This window comes from Sphaerodactylus townsendi, linkage group LG03 (assembly GCF_021028975.2).
Source record: "Sphaerodactylus townsendi isolate TG3544 linkage group LG03, MPM_Stown_v2.3, whole genome shotgun sequence".
Lineage (NCBI taxonomy): Eukaryota > Metazoa > Chordata > Lepidosauria > Squamata > Sphaerodactylidae > Sphaerodactylus > Sphaerodactylus townsendi.
In genome coordinates, this window is record NC_059427.1 from 146575166 (window position 1) to 146599229 (window position 24064).

The following is a 24064-nucleotide window of genomic DNA, read 5'->3' on the forward strand; positions in this document are numbered from 1 at the left end:
ATCAAACCCGTTTCCTCCAGATTAGATACACTAGCTCTTAACCTCCTATGCCACTGCTGCTCCTAGCCCGATCTCATCAGTTTTCACCTAGCTCGATCTCATCACCTAGCCCGATCTCATCAGTTTTCACAACCTAACCGTGGTCAGTTCTGGATAGTACTGTGATGGGAGACCCCCAACCAAGTAGAGTGTAGCATTTGTTGACTCATTTTCTGGCAGTGGATGGAGCCAGGTAGGGTTTTTGCTCAGCAGGGCCTTTCATTGACCATTGGAGGTTTATGCAGGTTTTTTAAAATGTTGCTTTGGCAGCAGCTGCCATCACAACAGACGGATCTGCAGTGTGTGACTGAAGCTAAACCATGGCGGTCATTTGGGGCTAGCTGTGCCTCCAGTGGCAGCCATTTTATTGCTGGGCCCACGCTGCCATGTCCTAATTCAAACCTGCCCACCAGCTCAAAAAGCTTGGGGACGTCTGAAGTAGAAGGTTGCTATATGGAGAAAGGCAATGGCAAACCACCTCTGTTTGTCCCTGCTCAAGCAAGTCTGATCTCATCAGATCTCGAAAACTAAGCAGAGTTTACCGTGGTTGGTACTTGGATAGGAGACCAACAAGGAAGTCCAGGGTCGCTACTCAGAGGCAGGCAGTGACAAACCACCTGCCTGTTTTTTTGCGTTGCTCTGGATAGCCCAAGCTAGTCAGCTCTCAGAAGCTAAGCAGGGTCAACCTTGACTAGTACTTGGATGGAAGAACACCAAGGAAATCCAGGGTTGCTACACAGAGGCAGGCAACGGCAAACCATCTCTGTTTTTCTTGTGCCTTGAAAACCCGACAAGTGTCGCTCTAAGTTATCTGCAACTTGGTGGTGGTTGGGGGGGGGAGGGGGGGAGATAAGGCTTGCAAAGCAGCCAAAGAATCAACATTCTGCTTCCTCAAATATGAAAATGCCCGCATGAATTTCTCTGTTTCTGTTTCTCTCTCTGTCTCTCTCGTAGCTTGGATTTGTCAGCGCTCTCAGTCTCCGTAACATTAAATGAAATTAGCATATTCCTCTGGCACGGCCAAGGACATGTAGTTCTTTCTCATGTTCTACCGGAGCCCCCCTTTCAGGGAAGATCTTGTTCCCTTCCTAAAACGTTGTTCATTTTGTGCACACGCAGCATGCCGCCTTCCCCATCTGGGGCAGGATTCCTGCGCCGCTCTTGAAGAGGAGCCACGTTTTCTGTCAACGCCTGCTTCCCCAGCTTTATTTACAAACAGTTTGAATTTTTGCAGCCATAATTATAGCCTTGGGGATTTCAGAGCTTCCTCCTGACTGCCTCCCATCTTTCTCTTTATCGTGGCTGCCAGGTTCCCTTCGGTGTGAAGAAAAGCGTGATGGCAACGAATAAATTCTGGCATCAACAGGGGAACGATTGGGGGTGGAGGCATTAGATCTGACTGTGCACCCCAAACTGCCCTGAATCATCCATATCCTAGTAATATTGGTGGGTGGATATTAGGGGGAATCTCCTCTTGCTGCTGTGCTTGGCAAATTGGCAAAAGTATTTAAATTCTGAAACGCTGGCATCAGGTTTTAGTCTCCCGCATTGTGCAGGGCCGAGGAGAAAACAGCTGTTTCCCAGGTGCTCTTGTGCGTGAATGAGCCAGGCCCTGAGATGTTTCCAGGGTGCTTGGTTCAATTCCTGGAAGACGTTTCTCTGGACTGCTGTCTGTCGTTTCCTCCCTTGTGCTGGAGAATGGGCAACAGCAGGACAACTGAAATAACCAGAGAATCTGAGCCCTAAGAGCTTGGAAGAAAGAAAAGCTTGTAAATGGTCCAACCTCCCCCCCCCCCCAAAAGAACACCAACATTAACCCCAACCCTGCTAGCCCTCAATAATTACCAAGCCCTTCTAAAACGGGATATGCAGCTGCCTTTTGCATATGTATAGAAGCGCTGTCAAGTAGCAACTGACTCTTGGGGACCCCAGCAAGGGGCTTTCCGGGCAAGAGAGAAACAGAGGCCATTTGCTGTTGACTCTGCATATTGACTCTGCATACTGTTCCTTGGTGGTCTCCATCCAGGGACCAACTCTGCTTAGCTTCCAACAAACTGATCCCCAGCAAGGGGTTTTGAGGCAAGTGAGAAGCAGAGGTGGTTTGCCATTGCTTTGCTCTGCGAAGCCTTCCTTGGTGGGCTTCCAAACAAGCACCAACCCAGCTTAGCTGCCAAGTCCTGACGCGATCAGAGCGTAACATTCTGCCTTCTCTCCCAAATTCCTCTAAATCATCCTAATTTCCTTTCTGACATTGTGGGAAATCTCTGGTGTTGTTCCTGGGGAGGGGGAGAGTGGGCCACCCAGCTATAGGGCTAAGCATTAGAACAGGGGTGTCCAGCTCTGGCGCCCCAGGTGTTCATGGACTACGATTCCCATCAGCCCCTGTCAGCATGGCCAATTAGGGTGTCAGAGTTGGATACTCCTGCGTTAGATCATGTATCTGCGCTGACATTCTGACCCTGTGGTGCACTTTTGCCTTATACAAACACGTTGATTTCCAGTATGCCTCATCCTGATATGGCAACATGGTACATTTCATAATTTCTGGTGGAGAAGAAATGTATTCATTGCATCGTGTAGGAGCATCAAAACAAAATAGACACAAATAAAAACACGACACAACCTTAACAGTGCCCTGTTCACTGCTGTTCGGTCTCCACTTCAGCCATTGCATTGCATACAATCAAAGGGGATTTTGTGTTGTCGTTGTTGTTGTTGGCCCTGCCTCTTTTGATAGTCCGAGGTTTTCTTGTGGGGCACTTGACACGCAATCCTATGCACAATTACTCCAGTCTAAGTCTCAATAGGTAGGATAAGTTTGGAATACTTAAGTATTTGTTGTATGTTGGAATGTAGTAGGTATGTTTTGTCATTTTAAAAAATCCTGGTAAGTCTCCCGATTCTCTTGTTTCTGTTGACTCCTCAGCAAATAGTGCACCCCTAAAGTAGGTGTGTGGTGGAGGGTTTTTGATAATGGGTTGTGTTTTGGCAGTGGTGTAAATTACCCAGGCTAGTCTGATCTGGTCAGATCTCGGAAGCTAAGCAGGGTCAGTTCTGGATAGTACTTGGATGGGAGACCACCAAGGGAGTCCAGGGTTGCTATGCAGAGGATGGCCATGGCAAACCACCTCTGTTCAACTAAGCGAGCTCCAATCTGATGGTACTTTCTACCACCGTTTACCATAGCTGTATTTGGATGACTTGGCTCAGTAGGGGCTGTGGCTCAGTTGTAGAGCACCCGCTGGGCATGCAGAACGGTCCCCAGTTCAATCCCCAATATAAAAGAAATAAAAGAACTAGGCAGGGAATGTGAAAGACTTCTGTGCCTGAGTCCCTGGGAAGCAACCGCCAGTCTGAACAGTCAGTGCAGATGTACTGTCAAAGGCTTTCATGGCTGGATTCAACTGGTTGTGGTGGGTTTTCCGGGCTGTGTGGCCGAGGTCTGGTAGATCTTGTTCCTAACGTTTCGCCTGCATCTGTGGCTTGCAGACTTTTGTCTGTGATGCACCTCTGAAGATGCCAGCCACAGATGCAGGCGAAACGTTAGGAACAAGATCTACCGGACCTCGGCCACAGAGCCCGGAAAACTCACCACAACCAGTCAGTGCAGACTTTGATGGGCTCTGTATAAAGAAGCTTTATGTGTTTGGGCAGGGGCCATGACTCGGTAGTAGAACATCTGCTGGGCGTGCAGAATAGCTCAAGTCCAACCCTGGTTATCTCTAGTTAGAAGGACCAGGGGGCAGGTAATGTGAAAGGCCCCAACCTGAGACCTTGGGGAGCTGCTGCCAGCCTGAGAGGACTATATTGACCTTGAGGGATCAAAGATCTGATTCAGAAGAACCACTTTCATGTGTACCCATCCTGTTCCCATTTTGTTCTGTGGCCTGCTTAGCACTCACATGAATGTCCCCCCCCCCCCCCCCTTCCTGCAGGGAAGAAAAATCTGAGGACCAAGACTTGCAGGGTCTGAAGGACAAGTCCTCCAAAGCCAAAAAAGCCAAGAAGGAAAGAAAGGAGGAGAAGCAACATGAGCCTTCTGCAGAACCCGCTGAAGCAGGCAAGGCAGAGATGTTGGAAGAAGCCGGATCTGCTCCCGAAGCCTCGGCCTCCCCCAAGCAACGCCGCTCTGTCATCCGAGACCGTGGGCCCATGTATGACGACCCTACCTTGCCCGAAGGCTGGACCCGCAAGCTCAAGCAAAGGAAGTCCGGCCGCTCGGCAGGGAAGTTCGACGTCTACCTTATCAAGTGAGTGCCGGGGCATTACGGAAAGGAGGACAGTAGGGCTCACCCAGGTGGGAGCCCCAGCATATGATTTGTGCTGGGCTGGGGGAAGAGAAGTGTATCTGAGCATGTGCTGCATTTTCCCCCCCACAGTGCGGAATAACTGCAACCTACCCTCATGCTAATTGACTTTGCATATTAAAATCTAAACTAATTTGGGGTCCTTTCAAACTGCCCTTATATTCCATTGAAATATAAGGGCATATTCCGGTTGCTAATGGATTGGGAAGTCATTTCAGACACAACCATGTTGGCTCCTGGTTGCTGACGGATTTAAAAAAACCCGTTTTCAGGTAAAGTAAACTTGCACCCCGTTGGCTTCCTGGGGCTCGGCCATGAACACCACTTTCTCCCTTTACCAGTTCTTCGGCATTCAGATGCATTGAATTGCTATGGTGCTATAATCTTAAGAACGTTTTTTTTAAAAAGCTGGGGGAAAAACTATATGTGGAAAAACATATGTTGGGTGGGGGGGAATCACAGCACTGTTTCAATGGCCAGAGTGCTTCAGAGCTCTTCAGAGATTGTTCATAGAAGGATTGAAATGGGTTGTATGAAATGCCCATCCCTGTAATCGCTTGACTTAGAAGTTGGTCAACAACAAATACCATCTGATTTAGAACAATAATCTGAAAAAAAAATTATTTTGGTTTCTTCAGTCTTAACAATGCCCATCCCCAGTCAAACAAAAAGCTGATGATTCTGTATTGAGCATTGGTTATGTGTGGAAAGGAAGGATTCTGCTACCTTTTCCTGCCTTCTCCCCCAGAATTGCTCTTAGGAGTAACAGTTGAGTCCGAACTATCCAGGTGTAACTCTGGAAGCCGAATATGGTACTTGGCACCAATTTCATTTACAGATTTGCAAGTGGGCTATCCCTCACAATTACTGTTAAATTGTGCTGACTTTTACTTTTTAAAAATTGTTTTTGCGTCATTCTAGAATATTGAGACATGACTGAAATACTTATTAGCAGAAAGTACTAATTCACAGTTATTTGAGTGTATCCTCTCATATTCTATATTATAATTCTCCAGTTAGCTTGATTATGAAAAAGAATGTTCCTCCCTCCTTCCCACTATTCTGACTTCTTGACCCTTTCTCAGGAAGCGTCTGCAGCTGGTATCCCCAGTGTGGTATCTACAGCAGATATCCTCACTGTGGCCCACCAATACCTTTCCTAGTGCCAAGTGTTTTAAGTGGATGAGGTCAGGTGGGGCTTTTGTCCAGCAAGCCATCTTATTGGCCATTGGAGGATTGATTGGCCGTGCAGATTTTTTAAAACGTTTCTTCATCAGCTGCTGTCACCACAGCTCAAGGAAGTGTGATTGAAGGTAAGCTACACCAGCTGTTTGTACAGCTAGCTCCGCCTCTTGTGGCAGCCAATTTGTGCTTGGCTCCGCCTCTTGTGGCACCACACTATATCAGAATTCCAAAGCTGCCCGCAGGGTCAAGAAGGTTAGGAACCCCTGGTATATAGTTAGTTAGTTAGTTAGTTAGTTAGTTAGTTAGTTAGTTAGTTAGTTAGTTAGTTAGTTAGTTAGTTAGTTAGTTAGTTAGTTTTTTTGTTTGTTTTTCAAATTGGATATACTGCCCATCCCCGAAGGGCTCTGTCAATTTGAAAATTTCTACAATCTCCCATATTGTCGAAAGTCTTTGGGATGAGTATTTTCCCCACCACTAATGATTTAGAACAGTCTCTAAATGCAATCCCAAAAATGCCTCTCCTGGACAGGATTATAAGCAGCCTTGGCTTAGGACGGCTCTCTGAGTGTCCTAGTAAAATAACTGATGGGGTCATTTGGAATGTAACACTTGTAAAAAAATTTTTACTACCTCAGGATATCTTATGAGAACTTCTGTGTCTTGAAATTCCCCCCACATGTGTGTGTGAGGTCACCTTTATTATGTTGCCATCTCCGGTGTCCTTGGCTTTCTTTTTTATGTCCCCAAATTTAATAAAGAACATATAGTTTGTCAAGCCACTGTGACCGAGCACTTGGTGTAAAACTTCAGCTTTTCCTTCCTACTAACTACCATTTTTTTTACCACAGACAATGAAAGCCAAATTAAAATCAGGGGGGAAAAAGTTTGCTTCCCGTTGCACTTTTAAGACCGACAAAGTTTTATTCTTGGTATACGCTTTCATGTACCTGAAGGAGCGTGCATGCATAAGAACAGAAGAAACAGAAGAAAGAGCCTGCTGGATCAGACCAGAGTCCATCTAGTCCAGCACTCTTCTACTTGCAGTGGCCCACCAGGTGCCTTTGGGAGCTCACAGGCAGGATGTGAAAGCAATGGCCTTCTGCTGCTGCTGCTGCTGCTCCCGAGCACCTGGTCTGCTAAGGCATTTGCAATCTGAGATCAAGGAGGATCAAGATTGGTAGCCATAGATCGACTTCTCCTCCATGAATCTGTCCAAGCCCTTTTTAAAGCTATCCAGGTGAGTGGCCATCACCACCTCCTGTGGCAGCATATTCCAAACACCAATCACGTGTTGCGTGAAGAAATATTTCCTTTTGTTAATCCTTATTCTTCCCCCCAGCATTTTCAATGAATGCCTCCTGGTTCTAGTATTGTGAGAAAGAGAGAAAAATTTCTCCCTGTCAACATTTTCGACCCCATGCATAATTGTATAGACTTCAATCATATCCCCCCTCAGATGTCTCCTCTCCAAACTAAAGAGTCCCAAACGCTGCAGCCTCTCCTCATAAGGAAGGTGCTCCATGCATACAAAGCTTATACCAAGAATAAAACTTGGTTGGTCTTGAAAGGGGTCGCTGCGCTCTTTTTTCCTTCAGGTGTGGAAGGGAGCATATGGTTTCCAGTTTGATCAGTTGACAATAGAAAGGAACGTTTCTTCATCTTGCTTTGGAAAGCATCGGGAAGACCTTAATCGGCTTTCTCGCTTCACACATCTTATTAGTCCCCATCAGGAAGAGCTGGTTTGACTGCACTGTTGAAGAAGGGAAGTGAGGCCATTTCAAAAGCTGTGCCTGTAGTGTTTGTGGTGTTGTTCTCGCACCACGGCACCATGGCCAGTCAACCAGCCAGTTAGAACTGCTGGAGGATAAGGCTGAGATAAGGCCAGGAATCCATCTGTATGCAGAGGGTGGAGAGATTTGCCAGCGGGGTATCCCTGTCATCTGGGCACTGCCAATAGGTTGCCAAGTTAGGATTGTTTGGCCAGAACCAGGCAAATATTAATAAATCAACCAAGCGTTCGCATGTCTGCGCAAAAGAGAGGCACCATGAAAGCATGTAGTAGTTTAAGGTGTGAGTCTGAAGGACTTTCATTCACTGCGATCCATGCCTTAGCTACATCCAGACTGGACTACTGCAGTGTGATCTTCTGGAGGTTCCCTTGAAGTGAGTTCAGAGGCTACAGCTCAGACATAGGCAAGATAAAGAAGGAAGTGGTCCCCCTTGATCTACAGTAGAAACTGATAACGTTTAATGATCTATAAGAGAGGGAAACAAGTCAGCATGGGGGGGGGTGGGGGGGGGGGGGGGTGCTTCTTGGCACCCGCTGCTCCCCCATCCCCCAATTCTCCCCCTGCCCCAATTGGGTCCTGATCAAGAGCTTAGGAAGAATCAAAGTGATTGGGGAAAGGGAGTCAATTGTGTGTCTTACTGCCTTTATCCTTCCTCTGAAGTACGATTTCAAAAGCGGGGCAGGAGACAACCGTCTCTCAGTCATTGGACACTTCCCGTAGTGTCAGTTTTGGCCTCCCCGCTTATCAAACTCAGTTTCATAAGGATCTCTGGCTAGCAGGATACATATTGTTGTCCAGAGGTTTTGACAATAGAGGAAAAATCCTCTTGATTCTCACGATGATAAACTTGCAGAAAAGAAGAATACGTGGTTAGGTTTTGATAGCCTGAGGGTCACAAGGGCGTAGTCTGAGAGAATAAGGAACCCCCGTGAGCCAATTGCGAAGGTTTTCAAATGGAAATCCATTCAGCCTTGCTTTTGTGGATATGGTAGATGGGCAACTACCACTGCACCTCCAGTGGTATGTGTGAATATGGTAGATGGGATATCGAAGAGATAGAAAAAGGGCAGAGAAGGGCAACGAGGATGATTGAGGGACTGGAGCACCTTCCTTATGAGGAGAGGCTGCAGCGTTTGGGACTCTTTAGTTTGGAGAGGAGACGTCTGAGGGGGGATATGATCGAAGTCTATACAATTATGCATGGGGTAGAAAATGTTGACAGAGAGACATTTTTCTCTCTTTCTCACAATACTAGAACCAGGGGGCATCCATTGAAAATGCTGGGGGGAAGAATTAGGACTAATAAAAGGAAACACTTCTTCACACAACGTGTGATTGGTGTTTGGAATATGCTGCCACAGGAGGTGGTGATGGCCACTAACCTGGATAGCTTTAAAAGGGGCTTGGACAGATTTATGGAGGAGAAGTCGATTTATGGCTACCAATCTTGATCCTCTTTGATCTGAGATTGCAAATGCCTTAGCAGACCAGGTGCTCGGGAGCAACAGCCGCAGAAGGCCATTGCTTTCACATCCTGCATGTGAGCTCCCAAAGGCACCTGGTGGGCCACTGCGAGTAGCAGAGAGCTGGACTAGATGGACTCTGGTCTGATCCAGCTGGCTTGTTCTTATGTTCTTAACTAAGCTGTTCTATTTGGGCAGGCATGAATTTTTTTTAAAAGTATATGGTGCTGCATTTCTAATGTTTTGAGCAAATGGTGTTTAGTGGAGGTGCAGTGGTAGAGTATCCCCTTGGTAACCAGAAGGTCCCAAGTTCAATCCCCGGCATCTTCGATGGAAAGGACCAGTCAGGAGACGAGAAAGGCCCTTTAACTGAGAACCCAGAGAGCTGTTGGCAATCTGAGTAGACAGTTTTTGACCGTGATGAGCTGTCAGTCAGATGCAGCATAAGGGCAGCTTCGTGTTTTAGGGCTCACTGTATTATTTATGACTTTACTGTGCCTTATTTTTGTACTTTTTGTTGAAAGCAGGCTGCAACATTTTTAACAAATCATACTAAATTAGTTTTCTATAGAAAACTGAAATCAACTCTTGAAAATGGAAGGCGAGCAAGATGGAAAACATTGTACAGCTGTGTCGTGTTGGAAGAATAACACGTGAAAAGAAAAGACAGTTGCACGAGCCCGTAGCTAGGACTGCTCCGCCAACCTGGCAAAAGGAAACCTATCGTGTTTCCTGCAGTTGTCAGGAAATTCTGTATGATATGTACCATCAAAAAGAAAAGTACCGACTGCATAATTCCACAGATCTTGTTGAAATCATAGAGTCTAAACATTGCAATTTTTATTTTACTGTCTTCCCTGTATACACAGCCAATCAGAGGCCCTTTCCGCACGGGCGTTTTATGGCGCCCTGGGGATGGCAAAAACGCCGTCCCCAGGGAGCCATTTGCACAGGGGGCGCAGCTGCTGCGCAGCCGTGCCGCCCTCACGTCGCCTGACCGGCGCGAAGCCGGCATTTCCCAACCTCGCTCAGGGAGCGAGGTTGTTGGGAAATGCCGGCTTGGAGCCGCTGCCGTGCGAACGGCAGCGGCTCCAAGGCGCCCTCCCACTCCCAACCTTCACTTACCTGGTCCCCGGCCCCCTGGTGCGTCGCCGAGGCCTGGAGACACGCCCCCCTGCCCTGCGACGCTCAAGCAGGCGCGCGGGGCCGGGGACAAGCCGGGTCGGCCAGGCAACGGCGCTCCGCAGTGCCGTCGTCCCAGCCGGTTCTGGGACCGTCCATGCGGACGGTCCCAGCGTCGTCAGGTCGGCGTGGATTACGCCGACCCAACCCCTTCTGCCTCCGTGTGGAAGGGGCCAGAGACACCCTGCTGGGCAAAAGCCCTTCCTGGCCACACCCACTTTCTAAAAACACTTGGTGGGCCCCAGCGGTCAACAAACTGCATAGTCCATGTGGGCACCACGTTGGGACCCCATGTCGGACCTTTGCTCGCTAAGAGAAGTCATCCAGCAGCCCCTGGCACCTCATGCTTTGCTGCCGAGAGACCGCCTTCAAATGCTGTTTCTTTCTGTTCTTTTGTAGGGCAACCACCAGCACTCTGCCCAAAGCCCACTCCGTCACCCTCTCACATTCTGTCTGCCTCCTGTGATCCTCCACCCACTCCGGATCCTGGTGGGCCTGGCAGCAGAGGGAAGACTTCCACTTGGGAACCCCAGAAGGGAGCTTCCCCACCTGCTGCAGGTAAAACGACATGTGTCTCGTGGCAAGGAGTAGCCATAGGAGAGATTGTCCTTCTCCCCCCCCCCCACCCCCCCGCTCTGCCGTCCTTCTACAGGTCTTAAAGGCTAAATGTTTCTCTCCCTCTGAAGTACCTCGTCTCTAAGTTACTCTTAATCGTGAGGTTTCAAGGTAGTGGAATTGGAGGTTGGGCACATTCCTGGCTTTTCCTTATTTGTACTCTTCAACTGGGCCTTGTGCCTTTCAAAGTTCCATGAATTGTGCCTGAAAAATTGCAGAAGCCTGGTCCAGCTGCAGAATTCAGTTTCCTGAGGACCCCTTTCATAAATGCAAAACTCTGTTACTAGCTGTGAAGACAGGCACTGAAATCTGGATAGGACCGGTGAATTCTCAGTCTTGATTAGGGCCCACAGCTCATTCAGAAACAGGGAAAAAACATTTTTTAATTAAATGAATTACCCATGTAACATCTCAGCATATGTCATTTATCTTAATATATCTAATAATGTAAGAATTAGAATTTGAGTAGATTATACAGATCTGCCCATATTTCATTGCAGGGAACATAAACCTAGCCAGAGATATGGTAGTTCTTTGGTCATCCCCTGCCAGTACCATTATAGGAGCCTTTCACTCAAAGAACAGACTGAGATAGCTCCTTGTGGGAAGGGAAGGGTGTTTTAAAGCCAGATGTCTCGCTGCACTGTTCTGTGACCCGCAAAAGTAGGATTATGCAGGGAAACACTTAATGAATTATGCAAATGAAGCAACTGTTTCTAAACTTAAAAGTGAAAACGACCAGGCCACGGCCACACAGCCCAGAAAACCCACAACAACCAGTTGCTTCCAGCTGTCAAAGCCTTTGACAGTACACCAAACGAAGCACACCGGTACCTTTAAAAAATTATGTTTCCAACAAAGAGTAGGTATGTCTTGAATATGCAGGAGGACATTTCGAGAGGCATAAGAACAAACCAATTGCAGAGTGTTGTCCTCACTGATTGTAACCATTATTGTATTTGAAAAACCCTGACCTGCCTTTAACAGCCGTGAAGTTTAACGAGGCCAGTTGGTTAATTATCTAGAATCTGGCTAGCTGTTATATATTTACCTTAAGATTACTTTGCCGTGCCGTTCTAGCTTTTGTTTATATATATTACTCCAATGGGAGAATGAAAACAATTTTCCAAAACGTTTGGTCACTGTTTGTAAAAATATAAATTTATTTGGGTTACTTAAAAGTAAAAAGCTACTCCAGTGGGAGAACTATTTTTTGAAGTTTTCATTGTTAGCCTGTGGGTACAAATTTTCTTCATTTTCACTTGAATATGCAGGACAGCATCCATTTCAGTTCCTTGTGTTAAGGTGAGACAGCCAGCGAGTCCAAGAATCAGATAACAAAATTAGTTTTGAATCCCCCGTTTGTCGAAAACTAGCAGGTGGGAAAGAAGTTAGATGAGAAGCTGAGTCCCTGACACTAGCTTTCTCAGTGCAGTGAATCTTTTGGTGTGAAGGAACATTCAGCGTGGAGTGGTTCGGGCTGGACCCCAGCTTTCTGCAACCGGGCCGTCTGACCCTTAAAGTAGAGACATGGAGCCTTGTTGGACATTCTGTCTTTAAATGGAGGGTGTTCTGACTCCTTGCCATTTTTCTGCACCTGTCTGTTCCGTGGGTATCTTGCGACTTTCCAGTACCTTCCCTGGTACCTGCCTAGTGCTATTAGAATGGGAAGGAGTGCCAGTGAGACTTTTGCCTAGCAGGGCTTCTGACTGCAGATAAAAGCTAGCTTCTGCCCAAAACGTTAACAAGGAACTGTTGAAGTTCTCTATAATCTTTCTGCCTGCCCTTTTGTAGTTGTGCCCTCTGCCCTCTGTCAGAATTTCAAAGGCACCCTTGGGCTGAAGAGGTTGGGGACCCCTGGCATGGAGGATATCTTAGCCATCCCTCTTTCTGAAGGCAGCCATCTTTTTTTATTTTAATGGCTGCAGCACGCCTTCCCAGATCAGATGCGGAGTCATCTAGTTCGACTGTTGGACTCAAGAGTGGCCAATCAGAGGGACTTTTGGGGATCGCTCAAGCAGGACATGAAGGTGATGTCTCTCCTGAGCTTGTTGCCAGCATTTGTTATTCAGAGGTAGACTGCCTCTTAATATGTAAGTTTCTTATGATCATCATTGTCACTGGGCTGTAACCATCTACGCTACTTGCAATCACCATATCTGGTAGTGAATACCCGGCTGCCTGAGTCAAGTGTGTGAATCTCTTTGATCAGTCACCCTGGCGCAGTGCTAGTGTTTTGAGGTCACTCAGGAAGTGACATCATCATGCAGTGGCCATTGTTGCCCCCCCCCCCCTTATGGTTAACCCACTTCTCCCAATCGATCAGCTCAGCATTAGCGGGAAGCAGCCATCGTTGCCAGGAGTTTGTCTGCCATTAGTGGGTACCTGGCAAGCAGCAGTCATGCCCCAAATCTGAATATCACTAACGGCCGTGCAGTCAAGTGCACGGCAGCATCCAGTTCAATAACGTCTGGGTCAGAAGACAACAAACAATTCCAGAAAGTTATTTCCAGTAGTCCAACAGGGGTCCAAGTTTCCCATTTATGGAGGTGGTCTTCCTCTAACAGCTAAGGTAAAGTCAGATGAAACAAAAAATATCTTCACTTGGTGCCAAAGAGTTGGTTCCAGTCGGGGGCGGAGTGAGGGGGAACTGAGCCCGGGGCACATGTACGCCCTTCGCCCCTGTGCACCCACGCCCCAGAACGCCCATACCACACCCCCACAGGGGTCCGCGCCCCGGTGCATTGCGCGCCCCCATGTCCCCTTGGTGCTATGCCGCTGGTTCCAGTCAAATGTCTTGGAGAGGGCTATTCCATACACACGGTACCACTACCAAGGAGGCACTGTCCCTGTAGCCATCTCACTTCCTGTCATTTTGGCAGGGGTGCCCAGAGCAAACCGTCTGTTGAAGATCAGTAAGCATGAGCAGGCCTGTACAAAAACTGTCTTTCTGATACTGTGATCTAAGACTGCTTTAAAGGATGAAACCAACACATCAGCTTCTGGCCAGACATGTCCTAGAAGCCCATGTATGCTTTCTAACCCAAGGGAAGACCAGTCAAAACCCAAGGTGCTGCAGTTTGAACCAGTTAAATTATTTGGGTTAGCTCTTTTTCTTTGTGTGTTGTTCTGTTAGGGCAGGGATGTCCAACTCTGGTGCTTCAGATGTTCATGGACTACAATTCCCATCAGCCCCTGCCATGTGCCTACAGGGGCCGATGGGCTGTGAATCCATGAATTTATCTGAAGCTTCTCAGAGATGAGCATATATTAGGGCAACCAGCCATTTTGTATTTGGTCTCTTTCCTACTAAAGCAATTTGGTCATTTAATCATGGAATCCCAAGTATAGAAAGGATTTTGAAGGTAATGACTCCTCTCCTTGTCTCAAAGACGTCTGTTGCCCTTTAGTAGAGGAATGTCTCTGTAGTGGACAATTATGGGATAGCTTTTCAGAGATGTCCATTTAGTAGTTTTGATTCAATTCTTGCATCAAGGAATTTTAAAAATGGCATGTTCCCTCCGCTTAATCTGGGAAGATTCCATTCTGCCTCCAAGAAGCTGCTGCGTTCTGTATTAAATTTCCAAAGTTCAGGAGGCAGAAAGCCGAAATTAGGCCGCCGTGGCTCTAAATCATGTTTCGGTTCTTGTACGTTAGGAAGCTCGAATGGCTGTGTGGTGCGATGTTTGAATAGAGCTTTACGTCTCAAGGGCTTCGGTGTGAACATTTATGTTCATGGGTTGGGCTTTTAAGTGCTTCCATTCTTGAGTAAACCTGTGCAGTTGCGTTTAATTATGTTTGTCTGAGGAAACATAGAAGCCCTTTAATTGCTCTGCAGTGCCTTTTTATGTGTTCTTTAATAGATCTGAACATGCTCAAGTCATTTGCTTTGGAAAGGGAGTATATAACCTTTAAATGAATAAATGCTCCTGCCTTGGCTTCTTAAATTATTGGTTTTTAGTCAGCTGTTCACAGAGCGGCATTTTATTAGCCTAGTACAGGGGTCTACAACCTGTGGCTCTCCAGATGTACATGGACTACAAGATGTAGGTAAGAGGGGGTTCTCGGGTTCAAACCCCCCCATTACATGTCCGAAGTGCCGCCGCCCCGTTTGTGCATTTTTGTATTTTTTAGTGTTTTTTCTCGGTTTTTGGCCTGCAGGGGGCGCATTTTTTAGGCTAGCAATACCAAAATTTCAGGGATTTGTTGGGGAACTCTCCTGATGTTACTACCCAGGTTTGGTGAGGTTTGGTTCAGGGGGTCCAAAGTTATGGATTCCCAAAGTGGGTGCCCCATCCCCCATTGTTTCCAATGGGAGCTAATAGAAGATGGGGCTTCACCTTTGAGGGTCCATAACCTTGGACCCCCAGTCTTTCCTCAAGCTACAAACCATGGTATCATCAGGAGAGTCTCTTACTGATACCACCCAGGTTTTGTGAAGTTTGGTCAAGGGGGTCCAAAGCTATGGACTCCCAAAGGGGGTGCCCCCATCCCCCATTGTTTCCAATGGGAGATAATAGAAGATGGGGGCTACACCTTTGAGGGTCCATAACCTTGGACCCCCTGAACCAAACTTCGCCAAACCTGCGTGGTATCATCAGGAGAGTCTCTTACTGATACCACCCAGGTTTGGTGAGGTTTGGTCAAGGGGGTCCAAAGCTATGGACTCCCAAAGGGGGTGCCCCCATCCCCCATTGTTTCCAATGGGAGATAATAGAAGATGGGGGCTACACCTTTGAGGGTCCATAACTTTGGACCCCTGGTCAGCCATGAAGCTTTCCTTGAAACCTGCGTGGTATCATCAGGAGAGTCTCTTACTGATACCACCCAGGTTTGGTGAGGTTTGGTTCAGGGGGTCCAAAGTTATGGACTCCCAAAGTGGGTGCCCCATCCCCCATTGTTTCCAATGGGAGCTAATAGAAGATGGGGCTACACCTTTGAGGGTCCATAACCTTGGACCCCCTTGACCAAACTTCGCCAAACCTGCGTGGTATCATCAGGAGAGTCTCTTACTGATACCACCCAGGTTTTGTGAAGTTTGGTCAAGGGGGTCCAAAGCTATGGACTCCCCAAAGGGGGTGCCCCCATCCCCCATTGTTTCCAATGGGAGCTAATAGAAGATGGGGCTACACCTTTGAGGGTCCATAACTTTGGACCACCTGAACCAAACTTCACCAAACCTGGGTGGTATCATTAGGAGAGTCTCCTAAAGGTACCTTGAAATTTTGGTGCTGCTAGCTTAACAATTGCACCCCTGACAGCAGGCACCCCCCAAATGTCCCCAGATTCTACCTTTAAATCCACCCCCTTCCGCATGGATTTAAAGGGAGAATCTGAGGTCCCCAGTTTAAACATTGAAAGTGATGCTGTTTCGGGGTGGGGGATAATCCACCCCAAACCACTTTCAATGTTGTTTTAACTGGGGAAGCCAGATTCCCCCTTTAAGGTGGATTTAAAAGGAGAGTTTGGGCTTCCTAGTTTAAACCCCATTGAAGGTGATGCTGCTTGGAGGTGGATTCCAGCATCACAGCGGCCACCCATTGGGGAGGGGGGGCGCAAAACTCGGATTTTGCACCGGACTCCATGTTCCTTAGCTACACCTCTGCTCAGAGGGAGGGGGGGCAGAAGGGGCTGCCACCTGCCGGCTGGGAGCCCAGCTGGTGGGGGAGGGGGGGCAGGGGAGTCTGCCATCCCCAGCCTCAGGAGAGCTGCTTTTATAAGCACTGAGGCTGGGGGCAGAGCTTGGGGAGGCGTGGCTAAGCCCCCAGGGGCGGGTGGGGGCCTGGCCCCACCCCTGAATCCCCCCTAAAAAATCTATACCTACGTCCCTGATGAACTACAATACCCATCAGCCCCTGCCAGCATGGAGAGCCGCAGGTTGCAGACCCCTGGCCTAGTAGACCTGCCCCAACACATAAATCATCTGTGGCACTTGTACAACCCTGGATGGAAAAAGAAAGAGAAAACGTATCCTCATCCATTATTCTTACCAGAAATTTCTTCCTTACACTCCTGGGGGGATTTTTGCTCCCCACAGATGACTAAACGACTGGTCCCCCCCCCCCTTTGCAGTGTTTTTGCAGTTGTTTAGTGCATTACAGTGCGATGCCACAACACAAACATGTTCTTGCCTGAAAAGGTAATGGTCTAAATGCTGAGAGTGAGAAAGGACGTGGGAAGAACCCAAGCAACAAGAGGGGAAGCTAAGCAACTTCAGTGGTGTATTAAAGTAAACTTCCATGTCCAGAGGCAGTCAACCTCCAAAGCTCTATCAGCCAGGAAGCATCTCAAGGGAAGTCCTTGGCCTCTGTGCCCTGTTGTTGGCCCTCCAGAGGAACTGGTTGGCTACTGTGTGAGGTGGGATGCCGGACTAGATGGACCCTCACTAGTTTGATCCAGCAGAGCTCTTCTTGGGTTCTTATCAGAGGAAGGCCTCAGCCTCTATGCCCTGTTTCTTGGGCCTCCAGAGGAGCTGGCTGGCCACTGTGTGAGCTAGGATGCTAGACTAGATAGACCATCCATCTAATCCTTCAGGGGTCTTCTTAAGTTCTTATGAAGGCCTCAGCCTCTATGCCTTGTCTGGGCCTCCAAAGGAACTGGTTGGCCACTGTGTGAGGTGGGATGCTGGACTAGATAGACCATCCATCTAATCCTTCAGGGGTCTTCTTAAGTTCTTATGAAGGCCTCAGCCTCTATGCCCTGTCTGGGCCTCCAAAGGAACTGGCTGGCCACTGTGTGAGGTGGGATGCTGGACTAGATAGACCATCCATCTAATCCTTCAGGGGTCTTCTTAAGTTCTTATGAAGGCCTCAGCCTCTATGCTCTGCTTGCTGGGCCTCCAAAGGAACCGGTTGGCCACTGTGTGAGGTGGGATGCTGGACTAGATAGACCATCCATCTAATCCTTCAGGGGTCTTCTTAAGTTCTTATGAAAGCCTCTATGCCCTGCTTACTGGGCCTCCAAAGGAACCGGTTGGCCACTGTGTGAGGTGGGATGCTGGACTAGATGGACCCTCACTGGTCAATCCAGCAGGACTCTTTTTAGATTCTTATGCTCTTAGCTGTCGTTTCAAGTTTGGGATTTTCTTCTTTCAAAAGAGCCACAGAAGTCCAGTCTTGAAAGCTAAGCCAACGGTGCCTTCGGTGGTGGTTGAACAGACAAGCAGCTTTCTGCTACCTTTGAAAACTGGAGCTCTAGCAGTAGTAGAGAGGAAGTGCTTGTGGGGCAGCTGGGGGGAGATGGGGGGCATCTCCATTTCCAAGTTTGTGCCGTGTAGCTGTTCATCACACTACCAAGCTCAACATTACCACATAAATAATAAAGGGGTTGTCTGTGAAAAGCAAAGATTGCCTCCAGGAGAGAACAGGAATTTCTTGTCTTTCCATCCCAGGTGGATGTCATTACGTCTCGTTCAGCCATCAGCGTGTCAGTCAAAGGCTCCATAGAAAAAGTGGACATCATGTTACAAAACTGATATCCCACCTCTCGATTTAAAATTTAAGATTCGATTTATGATAAGAGCAAATTGGGCGAGCAGCCAGACTCTCCTGTTGTCTGCCTTGCCAGTGAATCCAAATTAAAATGGCCACGAACGAGCTTCGTGGCATTGGTGCAGCTGTGGAAGGCAGGGGGTCGCAGTGTTTTTGCTGTTTCAATTTCATGCCTTAACAGTCCAGGTGCTCGGGAGCAGCAGCAGCAGAAGGCCATTGCTTTCACATCCTGCACGTGAGCTCCCAAAGGCACCTGGTGGGCCACTGTGAGTAGCAGAGAGCTGGACTAGATGGACTCTGGTCTGATCCAGCTGGCTTGTTCTTATGTTCTTAATTTCAAAGCGACGAGTTGGGAGAACAGGCCGCTAATGCTTCATGGGTGTTAAAATCTCCTCGTTTTCCCACAAGGCATCTTGAGAGCGGATGAGATGAGCAAAATACTCCCGTTAGCACCATTTTCCATTAGCCTTCTCCTTTTCTTTTTACAAGCCCACCGACTGTGACTTTCTACTCTTTCCCTCCTTCGCTCCACATCGTCCAGAACAGCTTCTGCTTATTGGGGAAAGGAAGGGAAGAAAACGTCTCGCAACTTGGCATTTACCTCTCAGGCAGGCCGGCTTCATTGGGAGGGACATCTATAAATGATAGGGGACCACGTGAGGTGCTCACCAGCACTTTGGAATTCCTTTGAGGAAAGCAGACTGAAACATGTATGTGTCCCATGAAGTGCTGCGCACGCTAACCTGTTCTAACCTGTTCTAAACCCTTTTTTAGAAGAGACTAGTAGAATACCAGTTCAGTGTTCTGCTTCCAACACCAGCATGGCGTAGTACAGTGATGGCGAACCTTTTCGAGACTGAGTGCCCAAATTGCAATTCAAAACCCACTTATTTATCGCAAAGTGCCAACGCGGCAATTTAACCTGAATAACCCCCTCAAGCAGGGGCCAGCCTGCTGTAGCCTCCGGCAAGTCCCACATGCGCCGCTCTGTGCCTCTCTAGCATCTTTGCCGCCTCTTGCCCCACCCCCCCACCCCCCGGGGCAGCAGCCCTCTGGAGCACAGGCACGAGGCCCGCCAGCCTCCCTCCTCGCTGTGGTGCACGCACATCAAGTTCAGCGGCCCAGGCCAGCCTAGATGTGTGTGGGGGGGGGCGATTTCCCCCCCACATGACAAACTCTGTGCACGCGCGCCCACAGAGAGGGCTCTGAGTGCCACCTCTGGCACCCGTGCCATAGGTTCGCCATCACTGGCGTAGTAGTTAAGACCAGGTGCGCTCTAATCGGTAGAACCAGGTTTGATTCCCCGCTCTGCCGCTTGAGCTGTGGAGGCTTATCTGGTGAACCAGATTAGCTTGTGCACTCCGACACACGTCAGCTGCCTTTTTCAAAATCCTGATTGTTCTTTTAGCAGGGAATGGTACACCAGGAAGACACCAGGAAGACACTGAAGGTGCTAGAGCAGTGGTGGCGAACCTTTGGCACTCCAGATGTTATGGACTACAATCCCCATCAGCTCCTGCCAGCATGGCCAATTGGCCATGCTGGCAGGGGCTGATGGGGATTGTAGTCCATAACATCTGGAGTGCCAAAGGTTCGCCACCACGGTGCTGGAGGTTTCTGTGTTTGTCCATCCACATGTGTGCTGACATCTGAATATTCCCCAAGCATTACTAACATATTTTTGGCTCTGTCTTGCCAATTGTAGGGGCTCGAACATAGGTTTTTCATAAAAATGAAAACTCACATTTTCAGGATATTGAATTCTGTGCCTATCCAGTGCCTCAGGGACCCTCCCCCAAAGCCCGGTTGAAGTACTCTAGTGTGCTGTATGGATAGTTCCCACCTCTCATACCTGTGTTGCTAATTCCAGACAATTGTAGGTTGCTTAGAATTTCCTGAGAATGACATTGTTCCAATTTTTACAATCTTTCAGGCATTTTCTGTAAGCTTTTCAAAATGTTTTGTATACTTGTGCAGGGTGGGGGGGAGGATTGTTTTGTTTTTCTACCACCATCCCTTGGGACCCAATACTGAAATGCTTGTTCTGCTGTTTTGACCATAATGGCATCCCTATTCAATTATCCCTTCCTACAGAATCCTCCTGGCCATCACGATCTCTGCCAGATCCCCCTCATAGCAGCCACATCAGCAGTGATGCCCGAAGCAGCTCACCTTTACCTCCTCCTACCCACCTTATGGAACAGGTATGGGCCTAGCGGGAACATGGAATGATGTGGTACAGCCCGATCTTGTCACATCTATAAGTTTAGCACAGACCCTTCGCAGTCACCCTCCAGTGATAACAAGTCCCCTTCCTCTCTCTCATCCCCCTTTCACCCCCCCCCCCGCTTCCTTCTACAACTTATCTCTCATTTTAAAGAACACAACATGTTTAAGAGATTCCGTCTAAACATCAAGAAGAACTTCCTGACTGTCAGGGCTGTTTGGCAGTGGAATGCACTGCCTCGGAGTGTGGTGGAGCCTCCTTCTTTGAAGGTTTTTAAAGAGAGGCTGGATGGCCATCTGTCGGGAGTGCTTTGATGGTGTGTTCCTGCATGGTAGGGGGTTGGACTGGATGGCCCTTGGGGGTCTCTTCCAACTTTGTGATTCTATGATTTGAAATCATTGCACTGCCCCATCCAGTATCCTTTCTCAGTCCCTGCTATTTCTGACTTTTGCAATACTCCTAAAATTGCCCGTGCGCTCTGTGGTATAGTGCTGTGTTCAAGAATGTGAGCTGGCCAGTCCCTGGTTCAAATCTCATCTCCGCTGTGGACTTTCTGGGCACCTTTAGGCACACTGGCCTCCCTCGGCTCAGCAGCCTTCAACCTTTCCAGATGGGACTGGCCGTAGGCTGGTGACACAAAGACACACAACGGGAGTGATAGCAAATCAAGAAGAAAAAAATCCACTTCATACTTTTTATTAGCAGCCAACCAAAATAGCACAAAGCATTGGGCAAGTTTTTGAGCTCAGCAGAACTCTTTTGTCAGGTTAGACGTTACCAAAAAATGGAGGAGAGAGGTTTAGGTTTTTCCAGGTCAAGAGCTGAAGACCCTGTCGTGGTGTTAAATGCAGATAGACTCAGTGTTGAGTTAGTGTCGGTCAGAGATCCCCAGCGTAGTGCCCGTGAGTGCCGGGGTGCCTGACACCACCTTTCCCTGCTACTCACCAAGTGTTTTTCAAAAGTGGGCTGGGCTGGGTGAGTACCAGGTTGCCTGTCCAGGAAAGGGCTGTGGCTCAGTGGCCGAGCATCTGCTTGGCACTCAGAAAATCTCTGGTTCAGTGCCCAGCATCTCCAGTTAAAAGGACCAGGTAATGGGGAAGACCTCTCTGCCTCAAACGTTGGAGAGTGGCTGCCGGTAGATCAAGGGTCTGCAACCTGTGGCTCTCCAGATGTTCATGGACTACAAATCCCATCAGCCCCTGCCAGCATGGCCAATTGGCCATGGTGGCATGGGCCGATGGGATTTGTAGTCCATGAACATCTGGAGAGCCACAGGTTGCAGACCCCTGGGGTAGACCATACCATCTTTGATGGGCCAAGAATGTGTGTCCAGGAATGAAGCACTTCTTTAGGGGAGGGGCCATGAGTCAGTGGAAGAGCCTCTGCTTGGCGCGCAAGAGGTCCCAGGTTCGATCCCGGCATCTGCAATGAAAAGGCCCAGGTGATGGGAAAGACCTCCACCTGAGAGCCCAAAAAGCGGCTGCCAGACTGAGTAGGCAGTACCGACGTTGATGGGCCAGGTGTTCCGTATAAGGCAGTTTCGTGCGTTGATGAGTCCATCTAGCCTGCTGGAGCTGGGAAAAGGTGTGCCCTTTTTTTTACCTGCAACTATCCCTCTTGTTAGGTCTGGAGAGAGCGGCTTGCAGTATTAAAAAAAAATGGCATGCCTTTTCTCATCCTTGCTTGGTGAGAGCCCCAGTTTGGTTTCTATTTATTTGCAAAAGTTGACTCCTGCCTATTTGGGCCATCGAGGGGTCTAACAAGTACGAACAGCATTCTCGGAACGGATCCGCCACCTGTTAAAACCTAAACATAAATACATGTGCAAAAACATGGATGTTCTCTTCTGCGCATTCTCTCCTGGGCTGAGCTGCTCAGAGAGCGTGAGGATGCCACATGGGACTAAGGCCCCTTCCGCACACGCAAAATAATGCGTTTTCAAACCATTTTCATAACTGTTTTCAAGTGGATTTTGCTCTTCCGCACAGCTTCAAAGAGCACTGAAAGCAGTTTTGAAAGTGCATTATTCTGCATGTGTGGAATGAGCCTAAGGGAGGCAGGATTTGACCTCGAGCGAAATGGCCGGGCACAATTGGTCCCTTTCCAAGCTAAAGAAATTGACTTTCTCATTCCCTAATGTAGTGTTTGGTGATTTATATATGAAGAAGAAGAGTTTGGATTTATATCCCCCCTTTCTCTCCTGTAAGGAGACTCGAAGGGGCTTACAAACTCCTTCCCCCCCCCCTTCCACAACAAACACCCTGTGAGGTGGGTGGAGCTGAGAGAGCTCCAACGAACTGTGCCTAGCTCAAGGTCACCCAGCTGGCATGTGTGGGAGAGCGCAGTCTAATCTAGTTCCCCAGATAATCCTCCACAGCTCAAGTGGCAGAGCGGGGAATCAAACCCAGTTCTCCAGATTAGAGTCCACCTGCTCTTAACCACTACACCACTGCTGCTCTCCAAACATCCAAAGACTTCTGGGGTTTTTCCTCTTACCCCTAAAGAAAACTCTGGTTGTTTTCCTGAAATTCCCTGTCTCTTGCTCATGGAAGACACCTGGGCAGAGCCACAGTGAATTTTCTCTTTGCAGGGAAGGCCCAGAATGGGTAGTAAACAAAACGGCGAGAATCGTCAAGCGGCACCCTCTTGCCATGGTCTGAGCAGAGGCTTGGCTATATTGGGGCGGGAGGGTGGCTGTTCACACTAATCCTGTTTTTTTTAAATCCCTTTCCATCAAGGTCAGTGACTCTGTGTCCCCTACTTGCCCCTTCTCCTGGCCTCTGAAGGAACTCCTGCAGGCTACGGATAACTTCTCCAAGCACCGGAAGATCGGCGAAGGCGGCTTCGGTTGTGTCTATAAGGCCCGGCTTCGCAATACCAGTTATGCTGTCAAGCGGCTCAAGGAGGTATAATCCAGTGGGTAAGGGCAGGGTACGGGTTTCTGGCTCGCCACCTTCATCGTCTGACTCCGGTATTCCTTTTTCTGGGTCGTTCTTGTCCGCCCCCCGGCTGACCTCTGGGAGGAAGGAAAATCACAGCTGGGTGGCAGGGAATGTGCTTTGCAAGGTCTGGATTCAATTCTTGGCAGTTCTTTTGGAAGAGCCTCCAAGCAGCAAGGCTGAGCTGGACCTCTGCTTGAGCGGCTGGAGCTCCATAGCCAGCCAGGGGTTTACTAGGACAGTGATGGCGAACCTATGGCACAGGTGCCAGAGGTGGCACTCAGAGCCCTCTCTGTGGGCACGCACAAACAGAGTTCATCATGTGGGGGGGGGAAATCGCCCCCCCCCCCAACACATCTAGGCTGGCCTGGGCCGCTGAGCTCGATTATTAGCATTAAACCTAAGACCTAGTTTTGGGGAAGCAGTATAGGTAACCCTGTTAAGCCCTGTTAAACCCCACTGATTTTCATGCAAAGAACTAAAGCGCGATCCTTTACCTGGGAGTAAGCTCGGTTGCTGGCAATGGGGCTTGCTTCTGAGTAAACTCTCCTAGGGTCGTGATTCACCCATTGGAAGAGTTGCACGGTTGCTTCAAAGCAAAGCCACTGACTACCACCAAGCTTACTCCTCGAATGCTTGTAACAGACTCAGAGCCAACCATTTTTTCTAAACGAAAATCTCAGTATTCAGGTTAAATTGCCGTGTTGGCACTTTGCGATAAATAAGTGGGTTTTGGGTTGCAGTTTGGGCACTCGGTCTCAAAAAGGTTCGCCATCACTGTACTAGGAGGAACTGGAGCCAAGATATCTCTGTTGCTCTCTGTTGGT

The 24064-nt window shown here is 48.5% G+C and overlaps 1 protein-coding gene across 2 annotated transcripts in view; it reads left to right on the forward strand.

The window, feature by feature from the left end:
* Positions 1-24064, forward strand: part of MECP2 (methyl-CpG binding protein 2) — a 207894-nt gene that overhangs the window by 117693 nt on the left and 66137 nt on the right. For both annotated transcript variants that reach the window (XM_048490633.1, XM_048490634.1), the window contains one exon: positions 3975-4289. In XM_048490633.1, the coding sequence (XP_048346590.1) occupies positions 3975-4289 (315 nt within the window). The remainder of the gene's footprint in view (positions 1-3974; positions 4290-24064) is intronic.